At 37.7% G+C, this 12033-nt stretch overlaps 1 protein-coding gene across 1 annotated transcript; it reads left to right on the top strand.

The window, feature by feature from the left end:
• The first annotated feature begins 1783 nt into the window (after nucleotides 1–1783).
• On the top strand, nucleotides 1784–7741 carry mesd (mesoderm development LRP chaperone). Its single transcript, XM_023331826.1, has 3 exons — nucleotides 1784–1953; nucleotides 2469–2701; nucleotides 7165–7741. Exons 1-3 carry the CDS (start codon nucleotides 1798–1800, stop codon nucleotides 7427–7429), a joined length of 654 nt encoding a protein of 217 aa, XP_023187594.1. The 5' UTR covers nucleotides 1784–1797; the 3' UTR covers nucleotides 7430–7741.
• The last annotated feature ends 4292 nt before the right edge of the window (nucleotides 7742–12033 follow it).

Here is a 12033-nt window from a genome sequence, read left to right as displayed (position 1 = left end):
GACCGAGGCCAGCCAGACTAATATTACAAACATTACAAACTGACAAAAATAAAACAAACCAACATGCAAACAAACAAGGGGAGTATACATTAAAATGAATCCGTCCGTACTGTGAGGATTTGGTTTTTCCCTGTGTTAAGTTAGGTTTTTGTCCTGTCTACCCCTTGATTGTTCCCGGTTGTGTCTCGTTCATGTGGTTTGATGAATCCAGGTTTTCCCTGCTCCACAGTGATGGGAGCATCACAGTAAGAAGAGAGGAGGTGAAGTGAAGCACTCATCATGCCGAGTGCCTACTGTACAAGCCTGAGGGGGCAGTGCTGATCTGGAGTTGTTGCAGTTGGTCAGGTCTAGATTCAGCAACAATATATGCTCAAAGAATGAGGTCAGCTGACTACCAGAATATACTGAATGACCAGGTTATTCCATCAATGGATTTTTTTTCTTCCCTGATGGCATGGGCATATTCCAAGATCACAATGCCAGGATGTATCAAGCTTGAACTGTGAAAGAGTGGTTCAGAGGAGGCTGCACAGTGGGGCAGTTGAAAGCACTGTCAGAAAGACTCTTGTAGCTGAAATGTGGTATACAAATAAACTTTTTTGATTGATTGGTTGATTGCAGAAAGAAGATCCTGGGTTTGAATCCCTGCCAGGGGTGTCTCAGCATATTCTCCCTGTGCATGTGTGGGTTCTCTCTGGGTACTGCGACAGTCAAAAAACATGACCAGGTTGACTGGTCTCTAAATTCTGCTTAGGTGTGAGTGTGTGTGCATGATTTGTTTATCCTGTCTGTCTCTGTGTTGCCCTGCAATGAACTGTCAATCTGTCCAGGGAGACCCTGCGTCTTGCCCATTGACAGCTGGAGATAGGCACCAGCACCTCATACCCATACCCATACTCATGACCCCAGTAGGATAAGATGATGGATGGATGGTTCAGCACCATCATCACCCAAACATGTCTCTTAAAGAAACCTGCATGCTCCCATGAAGATCAGGACTTTTGTTCATTTTTTGTATTACTTCATCTTTCACCTTTGAATATTTCCCAGAGTTCTGTTCAATCCATAATCTGAACATAGAGGACTGTCTATCTAAAGAAGTAGTCTTAAACTGCAGTCCTCATCAGCCAGAGTCCTGCAACTTTTAGATTTGTCCCTTGCCCTACATACGTGCATAAAGTGCCAAAACTCCCTCATTAGCATGCAGTCAATATCTACATAACTCTGCTAATGAGCTTATATTGGATCCATGTGTACTGAAGCAGAGAGACATCTAAAAGTTGCAGGACACTGACCCTGGACTGGAATTTGATACAGGTGACCTAAACTGGAGGAGAGCATTAATCAGAAAAGCAGGGACACAATACTGAACTTTGGTACTGAAGAACTTTGATGAGTGATCAGACAAGGCTTTTTCTTCCTTGTCAATATCTAAATGACCTAATTTAAGTGTTTCTCTGTAACTGTAACACATGAGGAGTAACAATAAAAATGGATTCAAGATCAACTCAATTAAAAGTTGTACTGGCCACCAGGTATTAGAGAGATTTGATTGGATTTGATGGAAACACAGATCTTCGAGGTGGTTTCACTCTCTTTTTCTCTCTCTTTGTTTCTTTCTCTCTGTCTCTCTCTACTATGACATGAACAAACTTATTTTATGAGCAAACTGATAAGAGTCACAAAGTCAGCTTTATTTTGAAATCTTGTAGCCCCGGTTGTGCGCCATCTCTGACACGCCCCTGTTGGCTCGTGACCGGTTGATTTGTGACCAATCACAGCACACCATCTGTAAACATGGCGTCTTTCTGCAAGTTGGCATTTGTAGTTATTCTGCTCTGTACATGTTTGCTATATATTTCAGCAACAGACAGTACAGGTAAACCTAAGAAAAAGAAGGACATTCGAGACTACAATGACGCAGATATGGCGCGGCTTCTGGAACAGTGGGAGGTTTGTGAACTTCCTGGTTTACATTTAAATGTTAGCCTGCTTGTTATGTATCCAGGACTAATAAAACTTCCTTAGTAACCGTTGCTTGATACGATTTTCAAAGAAAATATAGTGATCAATAATAATCTAACAGAAACAGCGGGTTTATTTCACCCATCACCGTCAGACAACATTATCGGCAGATGAAGAATTTGATGGTGGTGGCAGTTAGAGTTTTCAGGATGTACATGTTCGGGGGAACGGGTTCTACAGTAGCCCTTTGTTGGGAGGTGTTACTATATACATGAAATTGTTTGAATTGAAGAGAGTTCTTCACTATCAGCGAATTTAGTAAAACCAGTGTCTATGTACTCTGTGGGGCCAACTGGCCACTACAAATTGTTACCTCCTGAAGCTTGTTTAATGGAACTAAATTTAAATCCTCAGCACAGGAGGAAATTGCAAAGTAAAGAATAATTTATAATTCAGACCACTAGGTTAATTCATGAGTTAAAGATAGACTCTCTGTCACACAGAAAGATGACGATATTGAAGAAGGGGACCTTCCTGAGCACAGACGGTCTCCTCCACCCGTTGATTTCTCCAAGGTGGATCCCTCCAAACCAGAGGACCTTCTTAAGATGTCAAAGAAAGGCAGGACTCTGATGGTCTTTGCAACTGTGTCTGGAAATCCCAGTGAGAAGGAGACTGAGGAGATCACAGGCTTGTGGCAGGGAAGCCTCTTCAACGCCAACTATGATGTTCAGAGGTAATCACACAATAAATTCTGTTCTTGTCAGAATTTTACATAGACTCAACCAGAGGCAATTCTAGGATCTGACCTTTAGGGTGCTTAGCCCACAGCAGGGCTAAGACCCAGGAGAAGATATTCGTTGCTACTTTTTTCTAATTCTCATTGTTTATTTACATACATTCATATACATACAAAATAAAATAGTTTTGTCCAACTTAAACTGTTAACAACTACAGAAAAAATTTAGAGACCACAAAATATTTGCTTGGAATTTCGGAGACATGTTGTCAATAGTTCATAGAATAAAAGAACTATATTAATTTTACTCAAATATATACCCTTAAAAAGTAAAATCAATCACGTAAAGTAAAATTACCAGTTGGTTATTTTACTTTACTTTACATAATAATTTTCAGTTCAAACTGAAAATTCTGTTTCAGTTTGTAACATAATTTCAAGACTACATCGTACCTGCCAACATCTGCTAACATTAATGACACACAAGCTTTGGAGTGAAAGTCTTAGTGGTATCTGGGTCATGTTCCCCCCAGGAATTAAAATAAAATTACTCATTTCCAGTCATTTGAAGAACATTTTACTAAATTCATAAGATTAATAAACCTAAAACCAGTTTATTATCTAGGTACAAGTTCAGGTTAATGACTAGTAACAACTAGTCATTAACTTATTTGAAAATCATACTTAGAAATTGCATTACCATTATTTTTATCTGAATGTTATGTGGCTGTTGGCCTTTTTTCTTTAAACAAGAATGTTTGTCCATCTATGGAGAAGTAGGCATTGTGAGTCGAGGTTTTACTATTTCAGTTCACAGTTCTTGAAGTGAGTCTATCATAGTTTCAGTACCAAACACCTTTCTACTCACAGACACAGGACCAGCCTAACCCTAACATTCTGTACTGTTCCTTAGTTGTACCTCAGAGAGGTTTGGGAAATTAATTACAAAACAACACAACAGTCACTAATCAAACTTCAAACTTCTAAAAAGAGCAACAAGAGTAATTAACAGGGCTAAGGACCAGGATCAGACTAACCCATTATTTATCCAAATATTTTGCATACATCAGAGGTCGCACTAGACTTTTTTGTGCTCTGTCATTTTGACAGACAGCATTAAAAAAATGGTCATGTTCAATTTTTACCTGTGAAGTTATAACCATATTAACATTGGCTATTTTAGCCAATGTTATTTTTATGCGGTTTTGTTAATATTCACCTAGTTGAACCGTGAATCCAGATCCTGTCGCACATAAAGCAGATAAAGGCATCTAACTTTTTCTCCATAGAGACAAAAACCACTGACTGTGGCCCCAATAAGTTATAGTAAATGAAATTAAACAACTCTACTTAAATTAAAAGCACTTCCTGCTGGGCTCTGAACACACAGCCTCACAAATTCCTCCTGGTTGCATCTGCAGAGAAATCTGCATTAATTCAGTTGGATCTGTCTGATCCAAACTGATCCCAATCAAACCATTTGAGCTCTGCTAGCTTTTTATCCTCTTCCTGAGTTCCACTCTCCTTCTTCCAGCTCCATTTGTTAAATCCACAGGATGAGTTGAGTTCAATTCTTCATAGTGGTGGAGCTGCGTCCGCATTGGTTGTGCAGTTAATTAGACTGCACATATTACGGTCTAATTAACTTCTGCACCTTTATTTATTTCCTCAAGATAAACTGCCAGCTCCTCTGTTTAGACTACAAATGGATTAGCTCAACATTGCATTCTCTTTAGTTTTCTCTGGTCTAGAATGGAGACTTGAATTAAAGGAGCCATTTCAACCAAAGGTTTGAAATGTGCTTCCTAACCAGACGCTCCAAATTGTCCGGTCCATAACTCTTCAACATGCTGTCAGAAAGACTGGTCAGAAAGACTCATTTAGTTCACTGTCAATGAGATGAAATTCAGAAAGGATTTTTCTTATTGATTGATTTCAGTTGCCTCTAGGATAAGCGTAAAAACTATAATATCTGCGCATGTGCACCATTCAAGGGTGTGAATTATAACCTGTCAAATGATTGATGGCTTTAAATTTTTTGGTCATTAAAAAACAAAGAAACGGTCGAATATGGAAAATATTCCGTTATCACAACCTTTGGAACACGTACAACATTTTGTACTGAACAACTACAAAGTACTCTTTCCATTAATTTCCATTAGTAAATATCACAAAAATAATACTAAATTAAGTACTACAATACCACTTAAATTGCCCATTGCAAAAAATGGGAAATTTAATTTGCAGATAGCAAATTGCCAAATAAATAAAGGTGCTGATGATACAAGTCTGCCTACATATAGCTAGAATGATCTTTACTGATTTCTTTGAAAGCTGGTTCTGGCCCAAATTTACACAGGGGCCATTGGAGTTAGTGTTTTTTTATGGAGACACTAACGGAAGAATGATTAAAAAAATAAAATAAACATACAGAGCAATATTTCATTATTTGATATATTGAGTGAACCAAAGAGCCACTTCAGAAATCTTCAGAGATTTGAGGTTGTAGATCCTGATCTAGCAGATGGAAAGTGTGATCCTATCTCCATACAGCAGCTAAATGTACTATAATGTTTAATTCATTGTTAAAGTAAAAATGTGAAGGTTAAAAAAATCCACCACTGAATATTAACAAAAGATATTTATTTAGTATAATTTCTTTGGTTCTTCTGTTGGCCCCCGTCTAGAACCGCCCCTGGACTGAAGGGCTGGAGATTTTTTGGTTAATATGTTTTTCCTTCATTGATAGGATCTGAATAAACACGCAGAAAGTCCTAACAAACATTTTTTTAATGTAGGAAATATTTATGTACTTAATAGTACATAATGATTTCTACATGCATTAATATAATCTCATTAATGTAAAAACAAATCACTTCATAGTGAAATTGTGTTCTTCAATTGTGTTTTTGACATGGAAATTATTACAAAAAAAAATAGTAATTAGCTCTGCTGAGGGGCCCCTTAGTGACCCTGGGGCCCTAAGCGGCTGCTTAGTTTGCTTATGCCTTGGGCCGGCCAACTCCTTTTTTTATTTTCATGTGTTTGAAAAGCTTACACTCACTTTCAGAATATGTAAATAACTCAAAATGCCCAAGTAGACGTGTTCATGGATTTGTCATGGCCAGTCACAGCACCAGAACGACAAAGAAAATAACAATATGTGAGTTAAGAGACTCATTTTTTATTTCAGGCTGAATTATATGTATTACCAGGGGCTGGAGGGGATTTCAAGTTAGCTGTTTATTAAATGGGTTAAGTGATCCTCAACTTGAAAAAGTTTGAGAAACACTGCTCTATACATTCATCAGTCTGAACTCTTATGTGAAATTGTTCATTTTATTTTTTTGGTTTTTGTCTGTACATTGCACAACTAAACAATATAAATACGGCTTATTATAGGAAATAAAATAAGCCTGCTTTAGGCTTCTTTCCTAAAATTACACATTTTGGGTAATTTTATTTATTAAAATTAGAGAATTTTAATCCAAGCATAAAATACATAAAATAAAATACATAAATAAACATAAAATACCTCTGTATTTTATGTTTGCTTGGATTTAATAAGTTGAAATTAAAATCACCACCAACAAATATAATCCAATTTTTCACATTAGTTCCTCCAGGTTAGAACCTGGTGTCCTGTAGCTTATAGTTTTCCCTATTTATTTCAATTATAAAGCATTCATGCACTTTGTCTACCACAGCTGAAATTTTTCCACCACTTTATAATTCATGTCCCATGTCACATACATGCTACACCACCCATTTTGTTTTTTCTATTCATACATCAGGTAGTCCAAATCCATGTCCTTTTCTGTTGATCCATGTTTTTAATATTAAGAAGAGGTGTGACAATACAGACTTCTGTTGTTAAAGTGAATAATTGATATTCTGCTTTCAGTTGTTAAACATTGTTAAACTGCTCAACTGTAACCCTAATCAACAGTTATTGTTGATATGCAGGAGAAAAATATTTTCTCCTGCAAAAATATTATTTAAGTTGCATGACTTTGGACAATGTAATGTCCAAAGTCCAAACTTATTGCACAGTTCCATGTGACGAAGAGCTTCTAGACCTTTTGGTGAATGGTCAGCATTGTCATCTGGTTTGGATGCATTGAGTGTCACTGATGATTTAATCTTTGACATATCTCATGATGAATAGCAACTTCATGCTTGTTTCGGTGTACTAAGTAACTTAAGTTACGTTATGTTAAGTTATGTTACTTGAGTTGTGTAATTTTTATTTTAAAAATATTTTACTTATTTGTTAAAACTGTCACCATGTTGTGACAATATGAGACAGATAATTTGTGTAGAGATTGGTCTCCTCCACCTCTTCCTTGAGCTGTAATTACCATCTGAAGGAGGAATTGCAGGAGATCATATTGTACAATGTTACAATATGATACGGTATATCACACTAGTGATGCCACTATTTCTGTTTGTTCTTCCAGGTTTGTAGTGGGCTCAAACAGAGTAATCTTCATGCTGCGAGACGGCAGTTTGGCCTGGGAAGTTAAAGACTTCCTTGTGGCTCAACAGCGGTGTGCAGATGTTACGGTGGAGGGACAAGTGTTTCCAGGAAGCATGGCAAAAAAAGACAAAGCGAAAGAAACACAGCAGAATGAAGTCAACATCAAGAAAAAAGGCAGAAAAACAGAGAGCAAAACGCCAGATGTGAATGGAAATCATGCTAGCAATCTCAAGCAGGAGCTTTAATAGCATTCAAGATGGGAAGCTGACGAGCCACTTCCCATTTTCTTCTGACCTTGGAAAAAATGCAAGACATGTCGAAAGACATGTTGAAGGCCATATATGAGAGTCGTGACAAGAAAAGCAGTTGTGTCCTCATAGTGATGTTGGCTGTAGGGAATTGTATTTGATATCTTTAACCTTGAAAGAAATCACTCACTGATTTATTTTTTTTTACATTTTGTAATTGCCAATAAATATTTAAATCATTTAAATGCTGTTGAGATTTTTGCTAAACGAGTGTCATCAGTGAAAACCAATAAAGGATACACACAATTACCAGTTGAACTTGTTTAGTTTTGATACAGTGACTCTTTATGCTCTTAGTGATTCATTATAAATGACCACACGCATTTCTCTTTATTTAAAAACATATTCAGACAATGGAAATAACATTTTTAAGAATTGAGAAGATGTCTCTTGACTCAGGCTGACCTTGATATGTCTGAAATCCCAAAATCTCTTGAAGAATCCGGTGGCCAATGATTTTGACCCTTGTCCAGTATAAATGCTTCCTGCCAAAATGATGGCTGGCCTGGTGATGTGGCAACGTTTGCATGTTTCTGTGTGCCAACAGAATACAGTAATGAGGATGGAAAACAGAAATTATAGGAAGTAAAAGAAAAAAGACATGATTTGATCATTGAAATGGTTGATCCTCCATCTCATGAAATGGCTGCCAGACTGAATAAAGGGCAGCGGAACATCTGAAATTGGAGAGGGAGCAATGGTGAGGATAAAACTGACTAGTGATGACATAGAAGACGTAGACTCACCGGCCACTTTATTAGGGACACCTTGCTAGTACTGTCTTCATTCTTCGTGGCATAGATTCAACAAGGTACTGGAAACATTCCTCAAAGAGACTGCTCCATATTGACATGATGGCGTCACACAGTTACTGCAGATTTGTTGGCTGTACATCCATGCATGGGCAGAAATCCCGGAGAGTCCAGACATATTGTCCCTCCCCACAGAAATCATGAAAGAAACCTTTGTTTCTTTCATGAAACAATATCAATAGTAACAAAGGAGGCAATAGTAACAAAGACTGAAATAAATCCGAAATAAATCTGCCATCATTAAAACTTGTTTTTAGTCGGAGCCAAAAACACTTTTAAGTTTTTGTAAAAGTGTAGCAGATCTGTGACTGAACCAAACTGATATCTAAATAACATTTGAATCTTAGTTTAACTTCTATGGCTTGTTCACTGAGAAAAATACATGTTTGAGCATTATCATCATTTTTGGTCTTGCAGCTTGAACACATTAAAAACTTTTTAAACCACATTTTACGTTACATTTCACTGCAACTTTGTCGACTCACTCCCAAAATTGCTCTTAAGAAATATTTCTTGTCCCCCCCAATAATGAGATGGGATTTCCTCTCATCACCAGCCTCATGATCCTTTGATCAGTTTATGTCCTCTCCTGTTATTAATTTGCTCACCATCTTCATTCATCATGTCATTCAGTTTTTCCTCACTTTTTATTAAAGCAAAATTTCCACACCACTGATTTCTCACTGTTCAGCATGAATCAGCATCAGATTCTCTGTTTTTTTCATAGTTATTATTTATGATTCACATTGACCGTTGTTGACCGCAATAAATAGAACCTGGCGATCCACTTTGCCCTCACCACTGAGAGGAATTTTTTGTTTTCAAAGCCCTGAAGAATTTCAAGTGCATCCTGGGTGATGAAATGGCAAGCATGCGAATAGGGTCTGCGAGTTCGGAAGAAGATGGATTAAATAAAAGTGCCTTTGTTTTCTAATGTTGTGAAATGAGTGAGATGTTACCCAAAGACAGCCTGAAGCCTCTCATCAGTCCAGTGAGCGGGCTGACGCTTTCGCAGATGTTGACAAAGAACCAATGTGCTTGACTAAAATACACATTTATTTAAACATTTAACATACAAAACAATTTACTGTACAGGGAAACTGTACATGTGCAAAGTATTCAAGCTAAAGGAAATAAGAAAAGTGGAAAACAAACTCAGCTAGAACAGTTCTACAAATTGTTACTTTTCTGTTGCTCTAAATAAAGTAGTTATTTATTTATAAAAAAACTTTATTATTTACTTTACCCTCATTTACATGATTCTGTAATTTATGTGGGTCACCAAGGTAACCTACTTTAACTGTTTGTTTTAAACAATCTAAATAGAGCAGTTAATTGATTGTAAAGTCTGTAGATCAGGGGAGCCCAAACTTTTTGAGAAAAATATCCACTTTTTCTCTCACCAGCCGGCTGAGATCTACCCCATGACATGAAGACATGAAAAATTGTAAATTAAACTGTAACAGGTTTGATATTTTATTTTATATAGCAGAAATAATAAAGTGATAGAAAACCTAATGCAGTTTCTTCCTTAGTGAGATTCTGACACCAGGAGGTTCCTGGGAGGAGGTTACTGGTTTCGCAGTCAGAAGCTGGTTGCAAACCTGAGGCCAGCAGGTGTCAGACAGTTATGGTAGATCTGAACTTTGACTTCAATATGAGAAGCTACAGGAGGAACCAAAGAGCTCTGTAAAGGCAGAAATTGGGATATAATTAATTTTAGTTTCACATAATTATCGCGGTAGAAACCATTTGTTTGTTCCTGACGACTTTTGCCCCACCTCCAGACGTCTCCAGAGCCCAAAGTATGTAACAGAGGATCAGTTTAAAATGCTTATGGACAAAGTGGAGCAGCTAAATTTAAAGTTAGAACGCCTTTAGACCGTGTCAGCTGATTGTGGAACTGCTACGTCAGTCTATACCAACAGAAAACAAGAACAAGAAAGTGACAAGATGGCATCACGGCAGCTACCTGCTCAAAATTCCCGAGCCCGGTCACCAAGCCCAAGCCAAATGAACAAGCCCATCTGTTTTTGTTGTGGTGAAGCTGGGTATATAACGCACCTGGCACCTTTCAGAGAGCTATGGAGCTTGTTTTGCAAGGGTTTCAGTGGAAGATCCTCCTTATCTACTTGGACGACATTATTGTACTGGGCAGAGGTGTAGAACAAAACCTGCAACATTTGGCTGATGTTTTTGAACGCCTTCATAGCTACGGTCTAAAGCTGAAGCCAAAAAAATGTCAACTGCTAAGAGACAAAGTTTTCTTTCTTGGACATGTGGTCCTCCCTCAGTGCCAAGATTACCCAAACACATGACCACTTCCCCACACCAGCAGCAGATGAGCCTGGAAGTGACAGCGAAAAGAAAGCTCTGGTTGGGTCTCTGAAACTGCTGAGGAAAAAGGGCAAGCGTCAGGTTGCAGCCCGTAGAAGAAGATTGGCTGTGCCACATCGGCAGCAAGATGAGCCACATACCTCTGGATCTGAAGGAGACAAACAAGAACCCTGTTGTAAACCAGCTGTTGTAAACTTAGCATGCCATAGTAGTTTGATGTTCTTTGAAAAGGGGGGTAGTGTAGCACTTGTATGTTTCTGCTTATGCCAGCACTATTTTCCATGCTTGCTAGGTCGATCTGAGTTTAGGATCTGAGTGCATTTATCTTGTTAACGGAACTCTGCATGCAGTGGGTGTGTGTTCCAGGGGAATGTTTTGGTGGTGGGACTGTTTTTTCTTTGGGGATGCTCGCAGACTCTGGTGTGGACGTATAAAGTTCGTCTGCATCGGCGTTAGACCACCTGAACCACCCAGCTGTACTCCTGTTCGGTTATATATATACAGAAGGATTAACATTATTCCCTCCTGGAGTGGTTATTATCCTGCACCTTTACAATCCATCCGCGGCCCCGTTAACAATATTTTTACCCTTTTTGCTTTAATCAATCACATGCATCAATCATGTTAAACAAAATGTGACACCCCCCCACCCCTTTTTTTTTCACCAAAGAGACAGAAAAGCTAATAACAAAATAAGTAAATTAATGTTACTGATTGCCTGAATATTGCAATCATGAAGTTGAAATTCATATTTGAATTTTTTTAACCAACTGTTATCCCTTTAATTTATACTCAGTTTTACTGGACATTTTATATACACGACAGCTCAGGATGTTTTTATTTATAGAACTATTCTGAGTTCTGCTACTGATCTATCCTGTCTTTTAACAAGAAGACTTGAGACTTATGTTGAATGTTCTGCAGTTTGTTATCACCAAGTATGACTTGAACTGGGCAGGAAAGAAAAAATAAAGGTTTTTGAACATGGAGGGCTGCTGCTGTGTTGATCTCAGATCTCAGTGAAAATTAACTAAAATTTCACTGAATAAAGGTAAAATAAAAAAAAAATGTTAATCTGCCATTTAGAGCTTCAATGTTTATCAAGCAATGAAATTTTATTTGTATAGCTCCTTTCAGCAAGGCAAGGCATTTCAACGTACTTTACATAAAAACACAAAATACAAAGTCGACAAGATTTTGCACATCAGATTTCAGATTAATGTTTCATGATTATGTTTCAAATACAACTCTAAACAGGTGGGTTTTTAGTCTCTTTTTAGGTTTTCTGGAAGTTTGTTTCAGATTTGTGGTGAATGCTGCTTCTCCTCGTTTGGTTCTGGTTCTGGATGCAGAGCAGAACCAGAACCAGAAGACCTGAGAGGTCTGGAAGGT

Source organism: Xiphophorus maculatus, chromosome 4 (genome assembly GCF_002775205.1).
Source record: "Xiphophorus maculatus strain JP 163 A chromosome 4, X_maculatus-5.0-male, whole genome shotgun sequence".
Lineage (NCBI taxonomy): Eukaryota > Metazoa > Chordata > Actinopteri > Cyprinodontiformes > Poeciliidae > Xiphophorus > Xiphophorus maculatus.
Note: the sequence above shows the minus strand (reverse complement) of the source record. Positions and strands in the feature narration are given on the sequence as shown.

What these genes read in the sequence shown, in the direction of transcription:
- mesd (XM_023331826.1), top strand. Translation starts at nt 1,798, where the DNA reads ATGGCGTCTTTCTGCAAGTTGGCATTTGTAGTTATTCTGCTCTGTACA. An exon ending in GGCTTCTGGAACAGTGGGAG is followed by an intron (nt 1,954 to 2,468) that starts GTTTGTGAACTT and finishes TCTGTCACACAG; the next exon opens with AAAGATGACGATATTGAAGA. An exon ending in GCCAACTATGATGTTCAGAG is followed by an intron (nt 2,702 to 7,164) that starts GTAATCACACAA and finishes TTGTTCTTCCAG; the next exon opens with GTTTGTAGTGGGCTCAAACA.